The 25623-nt window shown below is 42.2% G+C and overlaps 1 protein-coding gene and 1 long non-coding RNA gene across 2 annotated transcripts; both read right to left on the bottom strand.

Annotated features, from left to right (window-relative positions):
• Positions 1 to 8976: 8976 nt before the first annotated feature.
• LOC101140204 (alpha-1,3-mannosyl-glycoprotein 4-beta-N-acetylglucosaminyltransferase-like protein MGAT4E) lies at positions 8977 to 9879 on the bottom strand. The gene has a single exon (XM_004028179.4). It carries the CDS (start codon positions 9786 to 9788, stop codon positions 9030 to 9032), a length of 759 nt encoding a protein of 252 aa, XP_004028228.1. The 5' UTR covers positions 9789 to 9879; the 3' UTR covers positions 8977 to 9029.
• A 1016-nt stretch (positions 9880 to 10895) lies between these two features.
• LOC134759113 (uncharacterized) lies at positions 10896 to 13745 on the bottom strand. The gene is made up of 3 exons (XR_010135023.1): positions 13580 to 13745; positions 12711 to 12838; positions 10896 to 11051 (listed from the first exon to the last, which is right to left on the bottom strand). It is a non-coding gene; the product is annotated as an uncharacterized lncRNA (long non-coding RNA).
• Positions 13746 to 25623: the final 11878 nt, after the last annotated feature.

Raw genomic sequence — 25623 nt, 5'->3', positions numbered from 1 at the left:
ATTCTTTGGAGAATTGTCCCACAACTGCTTGTTCAGCAGTGAATATTTTACAAAAGCATCATAATGTAATCATTGATTTAACTATATTGAAAGAATGGGGCCGGGTGAGGTGGCTTACACCTGTAATCCCAACACTTTGGGAGGCCAAGGCAGGTGGATCACTTGAGGCCAGGAGTTTGAGACCAGCCTGGCCAACATGGTAAAACCTCGTCTCTACTAAAAGTACAAAAATTAGCCAGGCATAGTGGTGGGTGCCTGTAATCCCAGCTACTCGGGAGGCTGAGGCACAAGAATCGCTTGAACCCAGGAGGTGGAGGTTGCAGTGAGCTGAGATTGTGCCACTGCCCTCCAGCCTGGGTGACAGAGTGAAACTCTGTCTCAGAAAAAAAAAAAAAAAAAAAAAAAAGAAAAGAAAGAATAGGAGAAAGATAAATGGATATTTGTTGACTTGGATAAAAGGACATGTCCTAACATGACAAGGAATTGTCTATAAAACAAACATTTTAAAATGGCAGTTTAAGTATGTTATTTAGAAAGATGGATGCAACACTAGAAGAAATAGTAGAAGCCTTATAGTTATGTTTAGGGAACAGAACTAGGGCCAAGGGAGGTGGGGCTGTTTTTCTCTTTCTCTCCCCTTCCTCCCTTCCTCCCTTCCTTCCCTCCTTCCGTCCTTCCCTCTTTTCTTCTTTCCTTCCTTCCTTCCTTCTTTCCTTCCTTCCTTCCTTCCTTCCTTCTTTCCTTCCTTCCTTCCTTCCTTCCTTCCTCCCTTCCTTTCTCTCTTTCTCTCTTCCTTTCTCCCTTCCTTCCTTCCTTTTTTTTTTCTTTCTTTCTTTCTTTTCTGTCTTTCTACAGAGTTTCGCTCTTGTCGCCCAGGCTGGAGTGCAGTGGTGTGATGTCGGCTCACTGCAACCTCCGCCTCCCAGGTTCAAGTGATTCTCCTGCCTCAGCCTCCTGAGTAGCTGGGATTACAGGCATGCGCCACCACGCCTGGCTAATTTTGTATTTTTAGTAGAGATAGGGTTTCTCCATGCTGGTCAGGCTGGTCTCTAACCCCCGACCTCAGGTGATCCGCCTGCCTCGGCCTCCCAAAGTGCTGGGATTACAGGCATGAGCCACCGTGCCCAGCTGGGGCAGTTTTTCATTATAATCCTTTTGTTGCTATTTTTTTTTAATCTCCAGTGATCTGTGATCATGCCTCATTGAACCTGACCGATCAGCAGCCTTTGATCCAGCTAATTATTACCTGCTTTTGAAGCACTGTCTTCACAGCACACTCAATGGTTTTCCTCGTACCTCTGTATCTACCCTTTCCCACTCTCTTTTCTTGGTCCCCCTTCACCTGCTCTACCTCTTAATGTTGAAATGATCCAGGGCTCCGTCCTTGCTAATCTCATGGCTTTATATGGTGACAAATTGCAAATTGTGCAACCAGGAAGTCATTAGAAATCGTGACAAGAACAAGTTTGGTTGAGTGGTAGAGGTAAAATCTTGGTTGGAGGGAGTCGGAGAGAGAAGTTCATAGATTTATAAAATATAGGTATAATCCTTTCAAGGATTCAGATTATTTTTACACCATAAATCCCAAGTAAAACCTTATATTATTGACCAAACACAAATCTAAATGTAAAGACTTTACATTCATGAATTCTGTCCCTTATAGATATTTCTCCAGACATGTTTTATGTACCATGACTTATTCGTCGAACTAGTGGTTTTGCCTTTTGTGGTAGAAATAATTTCTTTTGACCTATCTGCTGTTTGAAAAATCTATTCTCTCCTTGCATCATTTGAACACTCTCTGCTTGTAGTACAATTGTTTAAATGTGGTCTCACCCTGTCACGAAAGCTGTTGCTGATTTATCAAAGAGCAGGGTTTCTCAACCTGGGTGCTACTGACATTTTGGGCTGGTCAATTCTTTGTTGTCAAGGGCTGTTCTGCCCATTATAGTTTGCTTAGCAGTATGAACCAAAAGTATCCAAGACAGGTCTCGATCAACTTAGAAAGTTTATTTTGCCAAGGTTAGGGATGCACCTGTGACACAGCCTCAGGAGGTCCTGACTACATGTCCCAAGGTGGTCAGAACACAGCTTGGTTTTATACATTTTAGGGAGACATGAGACATCAATCAATACATGTAGGATGTACTTTGGTTTGGTCTGGAAAGGCAGGACAACTTGAAGCAGGGGCTTCCAAGTCATAGGTAGATAAGAGACAAATGGTTGCATTATTTTGAGTCTTTGATCAGCTTTTCACTGAATATGCAATTTACATGGAGGTGGGGGTAGAGGAATGATCACTTATGCCTTAATTTGGCTCGATGAATCTGCATTTTTACATAAACAAGAAGGCAGAGGGAGCCATCAGATGCGCATTTGTCTCAGGTGAGCAGGATGAGTTTGAGTTCTTTGTCCCGCACCTGTGAAGAGAAGCTATCAATTTACTTTGCCAAGGTGAAATTCAACAGAACTGTTTTAGGGTAAAGATCCTGAGGCCCACAAGGAATTTCCTTGCAGGCAAATTGTGAGGAAGGTATGTAGCTTTAAAAAACAAAAATCTTTGTAGCTATCTTATTTAGGAATAAAATGGGAGGCAGGGCTGGGCACGGTGGCTCCTGCCTGTAATCCCAGCACTTAGGGAGGCTGAGGCGGGTGGATTGCCTGGGGTCAGGGGTTCAAGACCAGCCTGGCCAACATGGTGAAACTCCGTCTCCACTGAAAATACAAAAATTAGCTGGGCCTGGTGGTGGGGACCCGTAATCCCAGCTACCTGGGAGGCTGAAACAGGAGAATTGCTTGAACCTGGGGGGCAGAAGTTGCAGTGAGCCGAGATTGTGCCACTGCACTCCAGCCTGGGCAACAAGAGGAAAAACTCGGTCAAAAAAAAAAAAAAAAAAGGGAGGGAGGCAGGTTTGTCTAACTGACACAGTTCCCAGCTTGACTTTTCCCTTTGGCTTAGAGATTTTGGGGTCCTGAGATTTACTCTTTGTTCACAGCAGCATCCCTAGCTATTGCATTAGATGTCAATAGTATCCTCTAGCTGTGACAACCAAAAATATCTCCAGACATTGCCAAATGTCCCCCGGGGGGGAAATTGCTCCTGATTGAGAACCACGGTTGAAAAAAGGACCCTGGAACAATGGAATGCAGGGAGGCTTGGAAGAAGGTATATGTAGGGCGAGGGTAGAGTGGAAGTGGGGAAGCCAACTCAAACACTTCTTTATGGTCTCATTTTATTTTTGCTTTTGCTCTGTTCTTTGCCACTCTTTGTTATTTAAAACAGCCCAAGTTTCAGCATCTGTTTTTCAGCATCTGCTTTCTTGCCATGGTAGAGGCTGGGGTGAGGAGCCAATATCTGGAGAGAATTAGTGCCTTCCATGGGCACAGAAAGAGGCCTGGAAATAGCTGAGATTGATTGTTTCTTTCTTTTTTCTAATTGTTTCTTTAATCTTTGTTTTCCTGCCCACTACCCCTTATTGTGAGTGGTGCTGTGCCTTGATCAGTCTTTGCTAAGGACGTGGTCTGAATCAAGTCCAAGTTCTCCATGCCTCTTTGAGCCTTGTAATTTGTCAAAGAATAAAGGGAAAAATGGTATTCCAGGAAGTGAGTAGAGTGTAGGGTGGCCAGTAGCAATGAGCTGGCAGACGTAGGCAGTGGCTAGACGGTATTCTTGTGAAGAATTAGGAGTTAACCCTTTAAATGATGATACTGATGGTATTAGCTAATATAAACAAGCCCTTAGTACATGCCTGCTACTGTTTTAAGTGTGTTTCATTAATTAAATCATTTAATTTTCACAACCTCATTAGTAGGAGCTATTTTTATTCCTGTATTAGAGATGAGAAAAATGCCCAGAGGGATCAAAAGAACTTGCTCAGGAGGCAGAGCTATGTTTTTTATTCATGCACTCTGCCTTCAAATCCTCATTCTTAAGGCCAATGATATTTACCTACCACATGGTCACTCTAGAAAATGCCAGTGACATTGAACAAGGTTCCTATGGAAGTTGGGGATGCTTTGTTAGATTTTTGTTGGTTTTGTTTTGCCTTTAGTAATATCTGTAGTCGCTGGATTGTTTTCAGTGGGGAGATTTCTTCAGGTACTGGGACAAGGTTTCTGACAAGCATGAGAGGTCATCAGAGCTCCTCATGTCTTGATAGGATACAACTGACACCGAGTACTGACCCAGACATTGAACTGCTTCCATCTCTTACCACACCTCATCTCCCTGATATCTTTTCTCCCATGCTTACACAGATTTAACTCAGTGGTGCATCCCTATAGTCATCGCCTTGCATATATTTTTAACTTCTTTGCTTCTGAATTCATTGTATAAGATTGGAAAATCCACAACACAGTTTAAATCCAATGGTCAATCTTCTCTATTTATTCTGAGCCTGCACCTATTTAGCTCACCATGGCTGGGGGAAACACACAACCGTGCTGACTGGCGTCATGTTGAATTCATAATCAAGAGCCTTGAGTAGGCCCTTAATGTTGTCTGTAATGCTTCCCTAATCCATTCTCTCTCATAATCTCACAGACAATTTACCACCTTCTCTGTCCTCTAAGCCTCCCATACCTTTTCTCCATCCTCACTCTCAATTCATGACTTTGCCTCTTTTTTTTTCACTGAGAAATTAAAGTAATCAGAAGAGAACTTCTACAGACTCCCTCCACCATATCTACCCAGCCACCAGCTTTAGCACCCATATACTCTGCCTTCTCCACCTGTTTCCATTAGTTAATTTAAAATCACTCCGTCTGCTCAAGCACTGGATCTCATCTCTCTTCCTCTAATGAAGAACACTGCTATACAATTCTCCTATAAATAAATTACCAGTGATTTATTTATTGGCTTCCTTCCTTCACGGCAATCAAGTTTGCTACATTGACTGACTTCCTTTCCCAAAAGATTTCTCTGTGGCGGGTGACACTGCTGGATAGCATTTTACCCATAGTAGAACTTCTTTCAAAATTGAAGTCAGTCCTCTCACATCCTGCTGCTGCTTCATCAATTGTTTATATAACATTCTAAATCATTTGTTGTCATTTCCATGTTCATAGCATCTTCACTAGCAGTGGATTCCATTTCAAGAAACCCCCTTCTTTGATCATCCATAAGAAGTAACTCCTTACCGGTTTAAGTTTTATCATGAGATTGCAGCAATTCAGTCACATCTTCAGGCTTCATTTCTAATTCTAGTTCTCTTGAACCAGAAGTACCACCTTTGCAGGTACTTCCTCCACTGAAGTCTTGAACCCTTCAAAGTCATTCAGGAAGGCTGGAATTGACTTCTTCCAGACTCTTGTCAATGTTGATATTTTGAACTCCTCTCATGAATAAGAAATGTTCTTAATGGATCTGAAATGGTAAATGCTTTCAGAGATTTTTCAACTTATTTTTCCCAGATCCATCAGAGGAATCATGCAACTGTCACTTCAGTAGGCTGGGTGCAGTGGCTCATGCCTGTAATCCCAGCACTTTGGGAGACTGAGGCCAGCAGATCACTTGAGGTCAGGAATTCCAGACCTGCCTGGGCAACATGGTGAAACCCCGTCTCTACTAAAAATAGAAAAATTAGCCATGCATGGTAGCGGGTGCCTGTAGCTTTAGCTACTGAGGAGGCAGAGGCAGGAGAATCACTTGAAACTGGAAGGTGGAGGTGGCGTGAGCCAAGATTGTGCCACTGCACTCCAGCCTGGGTGACAGAACGAGCTCCATCTCAAAAACAAACAAAACCAAAAAAACTATAGCCTTACTAAAAGTATTTCTTAAATCATAAGACTTGAAAGTCAAAATTACTCCTCGATCCATCCATAGGTGGCAGAATGGATGTTGTGTTGGCAGGCATAAAAACAATATTAATCTTCTTGTACATCTCCATCAGAGTTCTTGGGTGATCAGGTGCATTGCCAATGAGCAATAATATTTTAAAAGTAATCTTTTTTTTTGAGCAATAGTTCTCAACAGTGGACTTAAAATATTCAGCAAACCATGCTATCAACAGATGTGCTGTCATCCAGGCTTTGTTATTCCATTTCTAGAGCACAGGTAGAGTAGATTTAGCTATTTCTTTAGGGCCCTAGGATTTTTGGAATGGTAAATGAGCATTGGCTTCAACTTAAAGCAACCAGCTGCATTAGCCCCAAACAGGAGAGTGAGCCTGTCCTTTGACGCTTTGAAGCCAGGCATTGACTTCTCCTCTCTAGCTATGAAAGTCCTAGATGGCATCTTCTTCCATTAGAAGACTGTTTCATTCACATTGACAATCTGTTGTTTAGTGTAGCCACTTTCATTAATAATCTTAGCTAGATCTTCTGGATAACTTGCTACACTTCAGCTCTTGCTGCTTTACCTTGCACTTTTATATTATGGGGAGGGCTTCTTTCCTTAAACTTATGAACCAATCTCTGCTAGCTTCAAACTTGTATTCTGCAGCTTCCTCACCTCTCTTAGCCTTCATAGAATTGAAAAGAGTTAGGGCCTTGCTCTGGATTAGGCTTTGGCTTAAGGGAATGTTTTGGCTGGTTTGATCTAACCAGACCACTCAAACTTTCTCCCTGTCAACACTTCTCCTGAAGTGCTGGGATTACAGACATGAGCCACCGTGCCCAGCCAACATTTACTAATTTCTTTCTTTCTTTCTTTCTTTTTTTTTTTTTTTTTGAGATGGAGTCTCACTTTGTCACCCAGGCTGGAGAGCAGTGGCACAATCTCTGCTCACTGCAACCTCCGCCTCTTGGGTTCAAGCAATTCTCCTGCCTCAGCCTCCCGAGTAGCTGGGATTGCAGGTGCGCACCACCACACAAGGCTAAGTTTTGTATTTTTTTTATAGAGATGGGGTTTCACCATGTTGGTCAGGCTGGTCTCAAACTCCTGACCTTGTGATCCACCCGCCTCGGCCTCCCAAACTGCTGAGATTACAGGTGTGAGCAACCACGCCCGGCCTTAACATTTACTAATTTCTTTTCTTTCTTTTCTTTTCTTTTCTTTTTTTTTTTTTTTTTTTTTTTTTTGAGTCTTGCTCTGTGGCCCAGACTGGAGTGCAGTGGCGTGATCTTGGCTTACTGCAGCTTCTGCCTCCCGGGTTCCAGCGATTCTCCTGCATAAACCTCCTGGGTAGTTGGGATTACAGGCACATGCCACCATGCCTGGCTAATTTTTGTATTTTTAGTAGAGATGGGGTTTCACTATGTTGGCCAGGCTGGTCTCAAACTCCTGACCTCAGGTGATGCACCCACCTCAGCCTCCCAAAGTGCTGGGATTACAGGTGTGAGGTGTGATTACTGATTTTTGCTGTTGAGTCCCTTACTGCTGTCATCAATATTTGGTTCATCTTATTATTCATACATCTTTAAAAGCATCCAACACTAAGTATGCATCCAGATATTTGCTGATTAGATACATGAAAGAATGTGTGAGCCTAACTTCTTATTTTCCAGTGGAAATAGAAAGATTCTGCTGTAAGTGACATATTGTTTCTTCCCTCAAGAAGGTTACAGCTGCTGGTTTAGCTATTCTTAACTCTTTTTTTTTTTTTTTTTTTTGAGACAGAGTCTCGCTCTGTCACCCAGGCTGGAGTGCAGTGGCGCGATCTCAGCTCACTGCAAGCTCTGCCTCCTGGGTTCACACCATTCTCCTGCCTCAGCCTCCCAAGTAGCTGAGACTACAGGCGCCCGCCACCATGCCTGGCTAATGTTTTTGCATTTTTAGTAGACACAGGGTTTCACCGTGTTAGGCAGGATGGTCTCGATCTCCTGATCTCATGATCTGCCCGCCTCTGCCTCCCAAAGTGCTGGGATTACAGGCATGAGCCACCACGCTCGGCCCTATTCTTAACTTTTTAGGAGAAGATATGGAACATATCAATGCTTGAATGAAAGTAAAGTATCTTCTCCTTAGAAAAAATGCACATATGAGCCTACAACAAATTTTGCACATAGTTCTAGGAAATTAATGGATACTTGAAGCATCCATCTGAAACCCAGCTCAGCAAACTTTGCTCTGGAAAGGTCTCAACCTTGGTACATTGGAGGTTTGGGTCTACAGATGTGAACTAAAGTCAGTTCCACCCTCGTGAATATACTATTAAGACTATTGCCTACTCTTGGAGCTTGCAGTGAGCCGAGATCGCGCCACTGCACTCCAGCCTGGGCGACAGAGCGAGACTCCGCCTCAAAAAAAAAAAAAAAAAAAAAAAGACTATTGCCTACTCTAAATAGAGCAATAATTCCCTCAAAGAGAGATCCAAGGGCGTTATACCTGTATATAGACAAGAACAAGGCAGTTCATGGTGACACCTTCCCTCTCCCTGGTGCTTGGAAGCCAGAAGGATATTGTCTTGGTTTCACCCCTCATCAGACTGTGTCATCTATCTTAAAACTCATCATTAGGGGGACATTACATCTCATCTTGCCTGGGACAGTCCTGGTTTATATCTCTTGTTCTAGTGCAGTTTTTAAGAGTGCTTCCTTTCCTTTCACTTTCAAAAGTGTCCTAGTTTGGGCTGGGCACAGTGCTTCACGCCTGTAATCCCAGCCCTTTGGGAGGCCGAGGCGGGTGGATCATCTGAGGTCGGGAGTTTGAGACCAGCCTGACAAACATGGAGAAACTCCGTCTCTACTGAAAATACAAAAAAAATTAGCCAGTTGTGGTGGTGCATGCCTGTAATCCCAGCTACTCAGGAGACTGAGGCACGAGAATCGCTTGAACCTGGGAGGCGGAGGTTGCGGTGAGCCGAGATTGTGCCATTGCACTCCAGCTGGGCAACAAGAGCAAAACTCTTCTCAAAAAAAAAAAAAAAAAAAAAAAAAAAAAACCAGAAAGAGAAAAAGTGTACTAGTTTGAGCAATAAATTGTATGACCACTCTACTAAAATGAGTAGCCTTTGATCGGTGCCTGGGTTTATTTCTTCCCAACCATGTAGATTCCATTCTCAGACCCAATTCTTCCAGAATCCCCATTGTGCCCTCTATCTCTCCTCTTCCTCAGGCTCAGTCCAGACTTTGATCTGCTTGATCAGGAGTCAAGACTCTTGAGATGCCAACACCAGCAGCCAGATACAATTCAACTGTTCCACAGACTCTTCTTCAGAAAATACTACCTGGTCCAAATTTCCTCCCACCAGTGGCCCTAGCAGGGCATAGTGAGCACAGCTTTTGGGATCCTCCTGGGGGTCATAGCCCAGTTCCACTTGCCCCTGCTGCAGTCGGTACCTCCCGTCTTTGTCGGAGCCTGTCAGCACTGCTATCTGGGTGTCTTTTTGTGGCCTGTCCAGAATCACTGTCAAGTAGTTTCCTTTTAAAGGATTTAAGGTAGAGTAGCCCTCCTTGTTCAGTGTATAAGTGTATTGTAGAATCACAGCCAACGTTGATACCATGTCAGTAAGGACAGTAGCAACAGGGTTGTCTGGTTCACCAAAGACCCTGTCCTTCTCCACAGAAAAGCACATGTCATCAAACACAGAATAATTGCCTGTGTGGTGGAAGACAGAGGGACTGAAATGAATAGGAACATTCTGGGCCAAGAGAAGACGAAATTCAGAGAGAAGCAAGTGAGTAGGAGTGTCCTTATGGAAGAGAAGGAAAAAAGTGTTCAGGCGGGAGAGGTCACTGGTGCAGAAAACTTTCCCAGAGATGCTCAGGTGGGAGAACTCCAGGATCACCCAAGGTAGTTCTTTCCAGGCTGATAAGGCCGAAGAGATGGCAGCAGCGAATTTGGGGGTGCAATGAATATGATCTTCCAACAAAAGAAAGTAATCAGAGAGGTTGCTAGCAAAGTTCATGAGGAGGGCATGATCTACTTTCTGTCTGGAATAGAGGGCTTCACAGAGTGATGAGTGATTAATGTCACTCAGATCTCCTGGGGGAGGGGAGCTATGATTGATCACCAGCAGCTTCCCGGCCCTAATCTGTGGTGTGAAGAGACCTGAAATAGTGGCAGCTGTTTGGCCAAGCCATTCAGGGTCGGGACCTGACAGGTGGACCAGCACCACGATATACTCCAGCTCACATTATGAGGAAGCTTGGAACATGGACTGCAGGTTGTCCAAGAGGTAGCTCCCACGAGGATGCTGCATTGAGGCAATCCCCACGGTCAGCAGTCCTGGGGGAGACATGAGGCACATGAGCACTTCAGGATGGTGAAGCATTCCTAGGACTCTCCTCCCAGGTCTTCTCCTTAGGCTGATCCCAGTGACAATTCACATTCCTTTTCCTGGGACATGTAGTCCAGATAGGAGGTTAATATCTGATCAGAAATTGTGATGTGATTTTCTTTGGTCAAAGTATTTTGGTCAATATTTGGAAGGCTCTTGGGGAAGCTTTATGAAGGGCAAGGCTCTCTCTCATGGGCAAGACTGCCGGATACCAAAGGCAAATTGCTGGCTTGGCAAAGTATCTTAGCCAGGCCTTGACCTTCAGAGTTATCTCAGCTACCACAGGTCAACCAGACCTGGATTAGAGGATCTCTGGAAACCCATGTAAACCCAAGGGTCCAACAGTCTACTGCACCGAGATCTGAAGTCCACATGGCCCTCTTTGCCTACCCTCTACCCAATGCCTTTTCCTGTGCTCCCTCCGGCTCCTCCCCCTTCCTGTTTTCCCCTCCCTGGGGGCCGACCATGACTGAGCTTCACTATGGGACAGCTCCTTCCCAGGGTCACTATGGCCCTTCTGTCCTGTTGGTCATTCAAGGGGTGACCAGGTGGGAGGAAAACACACTCAGGATCATAACATGGACCAAATTCCACAGCATGGCCCTGCCTCAGAGCACACACACTCTTTCCTTGCCACAGGCCAGTCAGTTCCCTTTTCAACCCTCCTTCCTCTTTCTGGCCAAAATACCCTGGCTGATCTTCCCTCAGTCAGGCCACTCCCTCCCAGGTACTCACTCTTTTCCTGGGGAGGGGCTCCAGCCAGGGATTGGTAGCTAGCCTGCTGGAGAAGATGGGAGTCTCTCTGCATCTCCTTGAAGGTTCGCAGATGGTTCTTGCTTTCAGAGTTGATTTGTTTGACAGCTATTTCCAAGCTATGTCCTCCTTTTCCTTCTGAGGATAAGATATGTCAGTCCTGAGGTTCACCCCCAGATTCTCTGGAGACAATTGAGGAGCAGCCTTTGAGGACAGGCTGGGCAAGCCTCAGCTTCCTGTGCCCAGGGGAGCCGAGTGTGGGGCTCAGGGAACCGCTTTCCCCACCTCATCATGAAACCACACAGGGCTTTCCAGCAGAGGCCATGGGTCCTAGGTTGGGAAGTGGGGCTCCCTGGTTTGTGTGGAGTGCCTGTGGGAAGGGTTAAGTCTTGTGCGGAGTAAGCACTTGCCTGCCCTCACCGTTGTCAGGCTGCCCAGTGTCGTCTACCTTGGCTTAGGCCTGGGCTAGGTTCTGTGAGATGTGCTGGCACTCAGTGCCTGTCCCTGTCCTCAAGGAACATAGGCCCCACTGCCTCAATTCTAGAGTCCTTTCTTTTGCTCACGTCTGACGGTGCACACATTTCTGAACCACTCCCCACACCTGCCCTGTGCTTAGCTCCAGCTGGTCTGAGATGTTTTGGCAAAAATGTGGATTTCAAAGCCTGGCCAGGAACTGTGTGGGGTTTGGTCTTCTCACTTGCAGATGTTGTCCACTTAGGGAAGCTATTTCCAATCCTTCAGGTGAGAAATGGGAAAAATCACATCTCCATGCTAGGTCCTGGTTGGGAAGTGGCCAGCACCCAGGTCCTCATTGCCTGCTAGTCCTGCCAGTCAGCCTGGTACTTTAGAGGTGGGTGTGCACTGCCCTCTCCACACCTGGAGTCCCCTTTCTTCCTCCCTGCTCCTAGTCAAATCCCACTGATATATGAAGGGATAGTGGAAAGTGGCTGTTTTAAATTCAGGGATTTAGAAAGTAACTGTGAATCAAGCTGGTAGTGTTGGTTTTGAATGATTTTTTCAATAATACACAAGTCCTTTGCAGAGTTTTTGAAGGAAAGCTACAGGAAGTCTCTATCACTCCTATTCCATACCCCTCTGGCAAGCGAGTCTCCTAGTAACCACAAATTAGGCATCTCATTGTCAGTTGTCTCCTATGTCTGGTACTACTCTGTTTTCCCCTGGAAATGTCTGTTTTCTTTATCTATACTTTTCCACTGTCACCATTGATGGTTATAACAAATTACTCATGTATTTCTTTCATGGGTTAGCAATTTACAGAAAGTAAATTGCCTTTTTTTTTTTTTTTTTTTTTTTTTGAGACAGGGTTTCACTCTGTTGCCCAGGCTGGAGTGCACTGGTGTGATCTTGGCTCACTGCAACCTCTCCCTCGTGAGCTAAAGCCATCCTCCCACCACAGCCTCCCAAGTAGCTGGGACTACAGGTGTGCACCACCAGGCCTGGCTAATTTTTTGTATTTTTGGTAGAGATGGGGTTTCACCATGTTAGCCAGGCTGGTCTCAAACTCCTGATCTGACTACCTCGGTCTCCCAAATTGCTGGAATTACAGGCATGAGCAACTGCGCCCAGCCATCTTTTCTTAAGAAAAACAAAACAAAATTATTTCACTTGCTTTATGTTTATTAAAAAAAGTATTCTGTCTTTACTTCTCTTTTCTGAGAACATTTACAGCGATTCTAGAGTTTCCCACATAGATGGGGCCTAAATGTTGACTTTTATTTAGCTATTTTCCTACTTAATAATTGAAAATGGGTTCCACTATCAGGTTCTGGTACTCACCAACAGAAGTTTATATTCAGCATTTTGGATTTTCTCACGGAGGAAGAAGCTCAAGAGGAATAAGGATATAATTGCTGTGACATATTTTCCAAGGCAATGATGCATGCTGCCAGGGGTTGGATGTAGCTCTGCAGAGAAATGTGGGCAGCACATGGATTTTAAGTACCTCCTCCTCAGAGAAGCACACAGGCGCCATTTTCTTACCCTTTCCCTTTCTGTTCCTACTTCAAGGTATCACTGGCTTATTCTTTCCTGAGCTTTCTCCCTCTGCATACTAACACCTCTCACCCCAAATTTTTGCTATCTAAAAACGGCAAAAATTGCCATCTACATGGCCTTTTAAAAGGCCAAGGAGCTTGATTCTATTTATTCTTTACATTCTGTACCTTCCTCATGGGTTTTCAGATGTATTCTTATTTTCTAGTTTTTTTATGACAGGAAGTTAACTAAAGATACATTTATTCACCTGCTTAAGCCAAGGATACGTCTTAGGAGGATCATGCAACAGAAGGGAAAAACTCTCTTGGAGAAGGGATGCAACCAGAAGAGGTGTTGTACCAAGGAAAGGAAACCAAAATAGAACGTAAAGGGCCCGAGTATGATCCTTTCAAATCCCACATCTCCACTAAACCTCCCCCGTCCTGTCTCTCAGCCATTATGCTGACTGATTCCTCAAGGCTTACCCTTCCAAACTCATGTTTGGTTGGGGCAGTAGAATTTTTGTAGGAACTTCTACCTCAGAGTCAAGTAAAAAATCGATATTTGAGTATAAGCCCTTCATTGCATGTGCCACATTTCCAAGGGAAATATTGAGGTAGCAAGGAAAATGGAAACTAACTGGAAGTTTCTAACCATGTGAAAATTCTCACCATAATCAGAGCAGTATGTCCACTGGAATCATTTAATCTGTCTTTGGCTCTTGGATCACACACAGACAAATATAATTTGAAGTTCCTCTGAAAGCAGGGTTTTTTCTGAAACTAAAAATAAAACAGCCTTAGTGTCTGAAGGGCAGGGCTCTGACTGCACAGAGTAGGTTGAAGCCACTGAATGTCTCCTATAAGACAGCCAAGCCTGGTCAACACTCTCAGGAGACACTACCTAGCAACCATTGTTCTTTCTGAATGGGGAGCAGGCAGCTCACCATCTCCCCCATCACTTGTAAGTGAAGGTTAGATTTGGGTGGTGAGAAATGTTAACACCAGCTTTCTAGCTGCGGTAAACACAGTAAGTCTCCCTAAATATTCCATTTGCTCCTCTATTCCTGGCCCCCTTGCAGTTAAGTGAGGCCACAATACTAACTCTAGCCAATGAAAAATGAGTGGAAATTAGTATGTGTCCTTTCTGTGGTAAGACAGTAAAAAACCCACATGAAATTCTCCATTTTTTCTCCTCCCTTACTCTGGTGACTAAGTTGGCTATGCATTCCAGATGGCATAGCTGCAAGACAGTGGAGCATCTGTCAGCCTAGTTCCCTGAGTGACTATATGGAGCAGAGTCAACACCTGGATGAGACATATAATTTGGGGGAGAAATAAACTTTTATTGTCTTTAACCACTGAGATTTGGGGTTGTTTGTTACCACAGCATAACTTAGCTATCCTGATTTGACCCAGTATTTTAGAAATCGTTCAGAATGCAATTCCACCACTTTGAATTAAATTGGCAGGTTTTGAATAATACCTTCAACAACTTACAAAGCCCTCATGGAGAATTGTAAAGAAGAGCTACAGTGAGCTGTTGAGTCTTTCTTCATTACTCTCATTCCACGTCCCCTTTCCAGGCTAAGATCAGGCCCAACAGGTAAGTAGATCTGTTAGTTACCACAAATTGGTCATTAAACCTCTATTCTTTCCTAGACCCCTTGATGTTAATGTTTGACCCAAGAAATTTCCATATTCTTCCTCTGCTCTGCTTCAGTTTTATCATTGACATCATCCCACTTTTCCCCTGGCCTTGTGGAATTTTACTGTATGTGTGCATGGCCCAGTAGTCTTGACTTGAGGAAACTCCCATGCAGATTTCTGGAGCTCTTTTTCCTGCATTGTTCTCTCCTTCCTGGAATTCTGCTCTGTAATGTCTGTGGTTCAGAAATTACCTCAATGCAGAAAGCCAGGGAAACTGTAAGGCTTACTTTGTGTCTGTGCTTTCTCTCCTGGGTTACTTGTTGTTCAGTGTCCGAAGGCATTTTTTTTCTTATATTTTATCCAATTTTCTAGTTGTTTATAATAGGAAGTTAATACCAGTTCTAATTACCCCATAAAGATCCTAAATTCAACTTTTAAATCTAAAAACATCTACAATTATAGAAGAGCTTTACTTAGTGATAGTATTATTTTGCTAAAGGCACATGTATAAAACTATAGCATTATGCTATAGGTCATGACTCACTTGAGATTAAATAAGCATCTTTTTCCTTTTCCTTCTCCTACCCCTTTCTACTTTTTCTTCTTAGTCTTTAAAAAAAGCTTCCTCATCTTCTTTCTTCTCTCTCAATCAAAATGCTTCTTTTAAAAAAATTTATGTAGAAGTAAAAATGAGCATAAAATTTCCAGTATAAAATACAATTATTAGTCTAAGAGCTAGTATTATTGTAACTTCAGTTTGAGACTCCACATTTTGTTTTCTACGTCATTTTAGAGACTAATACATTTTAAAAAACAACTATTAGTCTATGTTTTTGGACACACAATGTATAAAGATATTTTATGATATCAATAACTGAAAGGGGTGGGGAGTCAGCAGTATAGGAGCAGAGTTTTTGTATCTATTGAAGTTAAGTTGGTATAAATTCAAATTAGAGTGTCATAACTTCAGGATGTGAAGTGTAATCCCCATGGCAACCTTAAATAAAATGGTTATAGAATATACACAAAAGGGAATGAGAAGAAAAGTAAAACATTACACTACAAAAAACCCCAGCTAAACACAAAAGAAGACAGTAATGCAGGAACGAGGAACCAGAGTTATAAGGTATATAGGAAAACAATAGCAAAACCTGTGTGAGATTTTCCTACATAGCCCTGGTATTTATATGGTTTGTTTAAAAATTGGCCCACGATGTTATTTTTCAAAATATAGTTTTCTCTTATTCAGCTGTTCTTCCTTTACATTTTATAACTTGACAATTCTGAGTACTACAATAGTGATTCTTTCCTATTACCCAGTGTTGATGCTATTAGAGAACTTTTATATATTCTACAAATATTCTTTCTTTTTTGTTTTGAGGCAGTGTTTTTTTACTCCTGTTGCCCAGGCTGGAGTGCAGTGGTGCAATCATGGTTCACTGCAGACAACTTCCCTGGTTCAGGCAATCCTCCTGCCTCAGCCTCCCAAGTAGCTGAGACTACAGGTGTGCACCACCACACCCAGCTAATTTTCTGTATTTTTAGTGGAGACAGGTTTTTGCCATGTTGCTCAGGCTGGTCTTGAACTCCTGAGTCCAAACGATTTGCCCACCTCGGCCTCCCAAAGTGCTGAGATTACAGGTGTGAGCCATTGTGCCTGGCAAAATATTCTTTCTTACCCCGAGTTTTTTTTTTTAAAATCATCCTACTGTATTATATTTTATTCAAAGTATTTGTTAGCTATCCTGACATTCTTGATCATTGGACCATTATCCTATGTACATTAAAAAAATTTTGTGACTGGCACATAATAATTGTACATATTATGGAGTGTAATGTGATGTTTCAATACCTGTATAAATTGTGCAATGACAAAATTAGAGTAATTAGCATACCCATCACCTTGAACATTTATTTATTTGTGAGGATAACATTAACAAACCTCTCCTCTAGCTCTTTTGAAACAGACATTATTGTTAACTCTAGTCATCCTAGTATACAATAGACCACCAGAACTTATTCCCCCTATCTAACTACAGCTTTGTGCTCACTGAACAATCTCTCATGATCCTTGCTCCCCAACTACTCTCCCCATCCTGTGGTAACCACTATTCTAGTCTACTTCTTTTCTTTTTTCTTTTTTTTTTTGAGACAGAGTCTCGCTCTGTCGCCCAGGCTGGAGTGCAGTGGCGTGATCTCGGCTCACTGCAAGCTCCGCCTCCCAGGTTCACGCCATTCTCCTGCCTCAGCCTCCCGAGTAGCTGGGACTACAGGCACTCGCCACCACGCCCGGCTAATTTTTTTGTATTTTTAGTAGAGATGGGGTTTCACCGTGCTAGCCAGGATGGTCTCGATTTCCTGACCTCGTGATCCGCTCGCCTCGGCCTCCCAAAGTGCTGGGATTACAGGCGTGAGCCACTGTGCCCGGCCTATTATAGTCTACTTCTATGAGAGTGACTACTGAGGTACCCCACTCGACATACTAAAATTTTGTCATAGCTTATCAAGGAACTATATTCTAGGACCTCCCTTTAGAAGAGGAAGAAGAAATCACAGAGGGAAATTGGAAAATACTTAGAGATAAATGAAAATTAAAATACAACATACCAAAACTTAGAGGATGCAACAAAAGCCATGTGGAGGGGTTAATTTATAGCTATAAATTCTCATATTTAGAAAGAAGAAAGATCTCAAATTAACAATCTAACTTACAGTTTCAAGAACTAGAAAAAGATAACAAAGTTCAAAGCTAGCAGAAGGAAGGAACTAATAAAGAAAAAAGCAGAGATAAACAAAATAGAGAACAGAAAAATAATAAAGAAAATACGATGACTCACACCTGTAATCCCAGCACTTTGGGAGGCCGAGGTGGGTGGATCACTTGAGGCCAGGAGGTCAAGACCAGCCTGGCCAACGTGGTGAAACTCTGTCTCCGCAAAAAATGCAAAAATTAGCTAGGTGTGGTGGTGCACATCTGTAATCCCAGCTACTCGGGAGGCTGAGGTGAGGGGATCACTTGAACCCGGGAGGCAGAGTTTGCAGTGAGCTGAGATTGCACCACTGCATTCCAGCCTGGGTGACAGAGCGAGACTGTGTCTCAAAGAAAAAGAAAAGAAACTAATCCAAAAGTTGTTCTTTGAAGAGACGAACAAAATGGATAAATCTTTAGCTAGACTGAGTAAGAATAAAAGGAGAGAAGACTAAAATACTAAAATCAGAAAGTGGGACATTACTATTGATTCACAGAAATAAAAAGGATTATAAGAGAGTATTATGAACAACTGTATGCCAACAAATTGGATATCCCAGATTAAACGGACAAATTCCTAGAAACACAAAACCTACCCAGACTGAATCATTAAAAAATAGAAACTATGAGTTGACTCATAATTAGTAAGATCTAATAAGTAATAAAAAAAATCTCCTGACAAAGAAAGCCCTGGATCCGATGGCTTCTGTGGTGAATTCTACCAAACATTTAAAGAGCTAACATGAATCCTCAAGCTGTTCCAAAAAATTTAAGAGGAGGAAACACTCCCTAGTTCATCCTGTGAGGCTGGTTTTGCCCTGATACCAAAGCTAGCAAAGATACAACAAGGAAACTACAGATCAATATCCCTTTTGAACATTCATATAAAAATCCTCAATAAAATACTAGCCAAAAGAATTAAGCAGCATCTTAAGGATTATATACCGTGATCAAGGGGGATTTATTCCTGGATGTAATAATGGATTAACATATGAAAACCAATGTAATACACCACACTAACATAACGAAGGGGAAGAAAACCACATAATTATCTCAATTGATGCAAAAAAAGCATTTGACAAAATTCAACACACTTTCATTACAAAAACATTCCACAACCTGGGAATAGAAGAAAATTACCACAACATAATAAAATCATATATAAAGAATTCACAGTGAACGTCATACTGAATATAAAAGACTAAAAACTTTTCCTGTAAGATCAGGTACAAGGCAAGGATGCCCGCTTTTGCCACTTCTACTCAACATAGTACTGGAAATTCTAGCCAGAGCAATTAGGCACAAAGAAAGACAGAAAAAAAATCCAAATTTGAAAAGAAGAGCAAAATTTTCTGTTTGAAGATGATATGATCTTATATGTACAAAGTCCTAAAGATTCTACCAAAAAAAACCTGTTAGAACTATTAAACTAATTCAGCAAATTAGCAGGATACAAAATCAACACAAAAACATCAGTTGAATTTCTATGAAGTAATAAACAGAATAAACACTCTGAAAATGAAATTAATGAAAAAGAAATCTATTTCTAATACCATCAAAGAGAACAAAGTCCTTAGGAATTCACTTAGCCAAGGATGTGACTTGTACAATGAAAACCACAAAATATTGCCAAAGAAATTAAAGAAAGCATAAATAAATGGAAAGCCATCCTATGTTCATTGATTGGAACACTTAATATTGTTAAGATGTTAATACTTTCAAAGTCATCTACAGATTCAATGCAATACCCATCAAAATGCCAATGATGTCTTTTGCAGAAATAGAAAAATCCTTCCTAAAATTCATATGGAATTTGCCTTGAGTAGGCAAAACAGTCTTGAAAAAGAAGAGCAAAGTTGGAGGACTCACATTTCCTTATTTCAAAACTCACTACAAAGCTACAGTAATCAAAACGTTTGGTATTGGCATAAAGGAAGACATATAGACTAATGGAATGGAAAAGAAAGCCCAGAAATAAACTCTAACATACAGCCAAATGATTTTTGATAAGGGAGCCAAGACCATTCAATGGGAAAAGGACAGTCTTTTCAACAAATGGTGCTCTGAAAGCTGGATATGCACACACATAAGAATGAAGTTGGATCCTTACCTTACATCACATACAAAAACTAAACTGATATGGATGAAAGACAAACTTGAGAGCTAAAACTATAAAACTCTTAGAAGAAAACATAGGCAAAAGCTTCACAGTATTGGATATGACAATGAATTTTTGGATATGACACCAAAGGGACTGGCAATAAAAGAAAGAATAGGCAATGTAGACTTTATGAAAATTAAAAGCTTTTGTGCATCAAAAACACTATCAACAGAGTAAAACGGCAACCCACAAAGTTGGAAAAAATATTTGAAAATCCTACATCTTTTTTTTTTTTTTTGAGACAGTTTCTTTCTGTGCCACCCAGGCTGAAGTGCAGTGGCACAATCACAGCTCACTGCAGCCTCAACCTACCAGGCTCAAGTAATCCTCACCTCAGCCTCCTGAGTAGCTGGGACCACAGGTCTGCACCACCACATCTGGTTAATTTTTAAATTTTTTGTAAAGACAGGGTCTTGCTATGTTGTCCAGGCTGATCTCAAACTCCTGGGCTCAAGCAATCCTCTTGCCTCAGTCTCCCAAAGTGCTGGGATTACTGGCATGAGCCCCCACATCCAGCCCAAATCATGTATCTTATAAGGGACTAGTATCCAGTTTATATAGAGAACTCCAAACACTCAACAGCAGCAACAACAACAAAAAAACCTGATTCAAAAATGGGCAAAAGGAGTTGAATAGACATTTCTCCAAAGAAGATATATAAATGGCCAATAAGCACATGAAAAGATGCTTAATATCACTGATCATCAGGGGAGTGCAAATCAAAACCACAATGAGATTCCATCCCACACATATTAGGATGACTACTATTAAAAAGAAACAGGAAATAACAAGTGTTGGCTAGGATGAACAAAAGTTGAAATCCTTGTGCACTGTTTGTGGAAATGTAAAATGGTGCAGCTGCTGTGGAAAACTGTATGGTGATTCCTCAAAAAATTAGAAATAGAATTGCCACATGATCCAGTAATTCCACGGCTGGATATATACCAAAAGAATTGAAAGCAGGGTCTTGAAATAATATTTGTGGACCCATATTTATAGCAGCATTATTCACATTAGCAACTCAAATGTCCCTCAACAGATGAACGGAAAAACACAATGTGGTGCGTACATAAAATGGAACACTATTTAGCAAGAAAAAGAGATGAAGTTCTGATTCATACTACAGCGTGAATGAAGCTCGAAAATTCCCAGAGCTCTCAGCTAATTATAGTAACTGCAAGTAGAGTGTTTATAGCTAGCATGGAACTCCTTTTTTTTTAATCCTACAGAGCTCCTACGTTACCCAGGAGAAAGGAATGGAGCAGGTATTCCCTGATAGAGGAAACAGTATAAAGATCCTAAGGATTAGACTTGGGTCTGGCCCCCAAAATTGACTGGATCATGAAGTGTGGGATTATGAAGCTGAGGAAGATTGTGTTCACCCCCCAGCTCATTCTGGTCTGCCCTTGGGACGTGGTACTTGATCAAACCTCTTCAGTTAATAGCAATTCCTTCTTACCTGGCCCCATTGCATACTAAGTCCTGGCCATGCCCCTTATAAATTAGCAATCTGATTCCCAAACTTTGTTTTGTTTTGTTTTGTTTTGTTTTGTTTTTGATTTTTGAGACGAGTCTCGCTCTGTCGCCCAGGCTGGAGTGCAGTGGCGCGATCTCGGCTCACTGCAACCTCCGCCTCCCGGGTTCAAGCAATTCTCTTGCCTCAGCCTCCTGAGTAGCTGGGATTACAGGCACCCGCTACCATGCCCAGCTAATTTTTGTTTTTTAGTAGAGACGGGGTTTCACCATGTTGGTCAGGCTTGTCTCAAACCCCTGACCTCGTGATCCACCCGCCTCGGACTCCCAAAGTGCTGGGATTACAGGCGTGAGCCACCATACCCGGCCCAAAACTTTGTAAGGCTAATAATTTGCAAAAGCAAAAACAGCATTTATCTGGACTGATGCCCATCTTAAACAGAGTGGAATAGGGAACACAGGTTACAGAAGGAGAAAAAAGAGCATTGTCACCGTGAGAGTAGCCAGAGAGATAATGAAGAGAGCTAAAAAAAATGGAGTATCATCGTAAAGATGATTTCAAGAAGGATGAGATCTCATATAAATATAAGAAAGAGAATGTAGAAAATGCGATGAAGAGGTCACTGGCTACCTTAAGAGTAGTTTCAATGGACAGGTGAATTTTGAAGCCCAAGTTTGGTGACACAAGAATTGTCTAGGTGCTGAAGAAACAAAGACAATGGGCAAAAGCTGTTCTTATTAGTCATGGTAGATAGAGGAGGGAACAGTGTTTGTCATGGAGGTTTTCAGGACAGAGTAGACTTGTGCATGTTCGTAAATTAGAGAAAGGAGCCTATACGTGGGAAAAATATGTTCATTTCTGTAATTCCTGATGTGCAAATTTTTGTAGACTCAGTTATCACGTACTGAGGCTATACTGCCCTCTTGTGGTGCAGAGTGCCCAGAAACTTTATTCTAAATTAGAAGTCTGCAAACTTGCTGTAAAGGGCCAGACAGCAAATATTTTAGACTTTGAGGATCATTCGGTCTTTGTCATTATTACGCCTTGTAGAGTGAAAGGAGCCACAGATAGCTCTTTGAGGAAGACCTGGTCCCAGCTGTACCGGAACTCTGGTCCACCCGCTCCTGCAACTGACTCGCCGCTGTTCACTCTCCAGAGGAAATCATGCCACAGATGCAGCTTTTAACAACAAGAGAAAGACATCCCTGGAACCACAAGTTAATTCACTGAATTAGAATTATCCTAACCGGCCAGGTGCGTTGGCTCACGTTTGTAGTCCCAGCATTTCGGAAGGCCAAGGCAGGTGGTGGATCACTTGAGCCCATGTTCAAGACTAGCCTGGACAATATAGGGAGACTCTTTCTCTACAAAAAATACAAAATTTATTCGGGCGTGGTGGTGCGCACCTGTGGTCCCAGCTATTTGGGGGGCTGAGGTGGGAGGATCTCTTGAGCCCAGGAGGTCGAGGCTGCAGTGAGCTGATATCGCGCCACTGAACTCCAGCCTAGGCGACAGAGCGAGACCCTGTCTCTGAAAATAAAATTACCCTAACTAGCTGCAACCTAACATCCCTGGCGAAGATGTGTGCTGACTTGATCAAAAGTGCAAAGGAAAATAATCTCAAAGTGAAAGGACCATTTTAGATCCCTACCAAGATTCTAAGAATCACTAAGAGAAAAACTCCTGTGGTGAAGGTTGTTTAAGACTTGTAAAAATCCAAGATAAATCCCCATAAGAATCCACAAGCGACTCACTGACTGACACAGAACTTCTGAATTGCTGAATTGATTACTTTCATCAGTATTGAGCCAGGTGTTGAAGTCACCTCTGCACAGGATTAATCAATGTTCTTTAAGTGATTATCAGTTGGTTAAAAAAGAAAAAAAGTAGCCACAGATAATACATAAATAGGTAGGAGTATTTCAATAAAACTTTATTTACAAAAAATATGTAGGGGTCAGATTTGGCCTGCAGCCTCTGGTTTGCTGGCCCTTGATCTAAACCTGTGTTCTCAATATTTGGACGGAACATTAAAGTTATCTGGGGATTATTTTTGTTTGCTTTGTTTTTAAGAGAATAACTCCTGGTCTTGAAGGATCCTCCCTCCTCAGCCTCCAGAGTAGCTGGAACTACAGGTGTGGCCCACCAGCCTGGCCCTCTAGGGATTGTTTTAAAATAATGTGAGTGCCCAGGATACACCTCAGACTGATTGAATATGAAACTTTGGGTGTAGGGCCAGGTCGCTAGTACTTTATAAAATGCCACCACCAGGGAGGGAGTCCATTGTGCAGTCATGGCTGAGAGCTACTGATTCAAATGAATATGCTTCTAGTTTTAAGTGCAGCCCACCTTTATTGAGTGCTTATTATGTGCCAGGTGCTGAGCTAAGAGCTTTCCGTATATTGTATTATCTCATTTAATCCTTAAAGCAACTCTATGAATTGGGAACCATTATTAAGCTCATCTTATAGATAAGGAAACTGAATTTTTGTGAGATTAAGTAATCTGCTCAAGGTTATGTAGCTATTAAGAGAAGAACAGTGATTCAAACTGAGAACATCTGCCTCTAGAGCCTGAGCTTCCCATCGCTAGGCTACTCTATTTGTTACTATTATTTTTAACTGAAAACCACTGAGAACTATGTGAATTGAACTATTTGTATCATATACTATATTTTATTTTTAAAATTTATTTTATAAAATAGAGATGGGGTCTCACTATGTTGACCAGGCTGGTCTCAAACTCCTGGCCTCAAGCAATCCTCCTGCCTCGGCCTCCCAAAGTATTGGGATTACAGGTGTAAGCCACCACACCTGGCCATATACTATATTGTATTTTATTTTTTGCTTTTGAGACAGTCTCAGTCTGTCACCCAGGCTGGGGTGCAGTGGTGCGATCTCCTGGGCTCAAGTGATTCTCATGCCTCAGCCTCCCAAGTGGCTGGGACTACAGATGCCCGCTACAATGCCTGGCTGATTTTTGTATTTTTAGTAGAGATGGGGTTTCACCATGATGGCCAGGCCGGTCTTGAATTCCTGACCTCAGGTGATCTGCCGGCCTCGGCCTCCCAGAGTGCCAGGATTACAGGCGTGAGCCACCGCGCCCGGCATCAATATACTATATTTTAAATAAGGCGGGTAAAGTTAGTCACAAGCAATTTTCCCTAGATTTAATAAATGCAATAAATGCAGTTTTTCTAGTGCCACAGCTTTTTTTTTTTTTTTTTTTTGAGATGGAGTCTCACTCTGTCACCAGGCTGGAGTGCAGTGGCGTGATCTTGGCTCACTGCATTCTTCTTATGAATCAGATTCTTCTCAGATCTTTTCCACAGCTTTAGCACATCATAGAAATTCATTGTTTAAGTACACTTTCAGTTTGTTTTCTGTTACAGGTTTTCTCTAACTTAGTTTGACTCCACGTGTACTAACTGTTACACGCATCTGTATAAGAGACCACCTGAGCAGGCTTAGTGTGAGCAACAAGGCTGTTTATTCACTTGGGTGCAAGTGGGCTGAGTCCGAGAAAGGAGTCAGCGAAGTGTGGTGGGATTATCATTGGTTCTTATAAGTTTGGGATAGGCCGTGGAGTTAGGAGCAATTTTTGTGGGCAAAGGATGGATGTTACAAAGTACATTCTCAAGGGCGGGGAGGATGTTACGAAGTACATTCACAAGGGCAGAGAGGACGCATTGTCACAAGGGCGGGGAGGAATGTTACAAAGCACATTCACAGGGATAGGGAATATCACAAAGTACATTATCACAAGGGTGGGGGAATGTCACAATGGCTTGACCATGGTGCGGCCAGCTCAGAGGAACTTACACTTAGACTACTAATATTAATCAAAGGCAAAAGTTCAGTATGACTCTTTTAATCTTAGAGGCAGTATAAGACAGTGGTTTTTATTTTTATTTCTTATTCTTATTTATTTATTTAACAGAGATGGTGTCTCACTATGGTGACCAGGCTGGTATCGAACTCCTGGCATCAAGTGATCCTCCCATCTCTACCACCCAAAGTGCTGGGAGCCACTGCACCTGGCCAAGACAGTGTTTTTTCCTGCCTCAGCCTCCCGAGTGGCTGGGACTACAGACATGTCCCAGCATGCCTGACTAATTTTTTTTTTTTTTCGTATTTTTAGTAGAGATGGGGTTTTACCATGTTGGCCAGGGTGGTCTCGAACTACTGACCTCAATCATCCACCTGCCTCAGCCTCCCAAAGTGAACAGTGTTTTTTTAATATATGAACTTTGGAGATAGTCTGAATTCTAACCCTGCCACTTGTATGTTAGGTACTAACTAGTCTTAGCATTTTAATAAACTGGAACGGGTTGCCTTCCTTCTGACTCTATGTATTCTGTCCTCATGCAGTAGAAGCAAAAAGGAATCAGTCACCTAAGATGTTTTCAAATAACAACTACCACAACTTTTTCACCACTATAATAACAGCTGAGAGGCTTACTATGTGCTATTTTTAATGCTTTTTATGGGTTAATTCAATTAATTATTTCAATAACCCAGTGAAGCAGGTGTTTTTATTATCTGAAATTTACAGGCAAGGAAACTGAGGTTCAGAGAGGTTAAGTAACTTTTCCAAGGTCACACAGATAATAAATGGCAGAGGGAAGTTTTGAATGCAAGCAAGTCTGACTTCACAAGCTGCACTCTTGACTACTTTCAAAA

This window comes from Gorilla gorilla, chromosome 1, assembly GCF_029281585.2.
Source record: "Gorilla gorilla gorilla isolate KB3781 chromosome 1, NHGRI_mGorGor1-v2.1_pri, whole genome shotgun sequence".
NCBI lineage: Eukaryota > Metazoa > Chordata > Mammalia > Primates > Hominidae > Gorilla > Gorilla gorilla.
The sequence above is the reverse complement of the archived record's forward strand: the minus strand, read 5'-3'. Positions and strand labels throughout refer to the sequence as shown.

Excerpts from the sequence above, each read along its gene's own strand:
- LOC101140204 (XM_004028179.4), bottom strand. The coding sequence starts at position 9,788 with ATGAACTTTGCTAGCAACCTCTCTGATTACTTTCTTTTGTTGGAAGAT.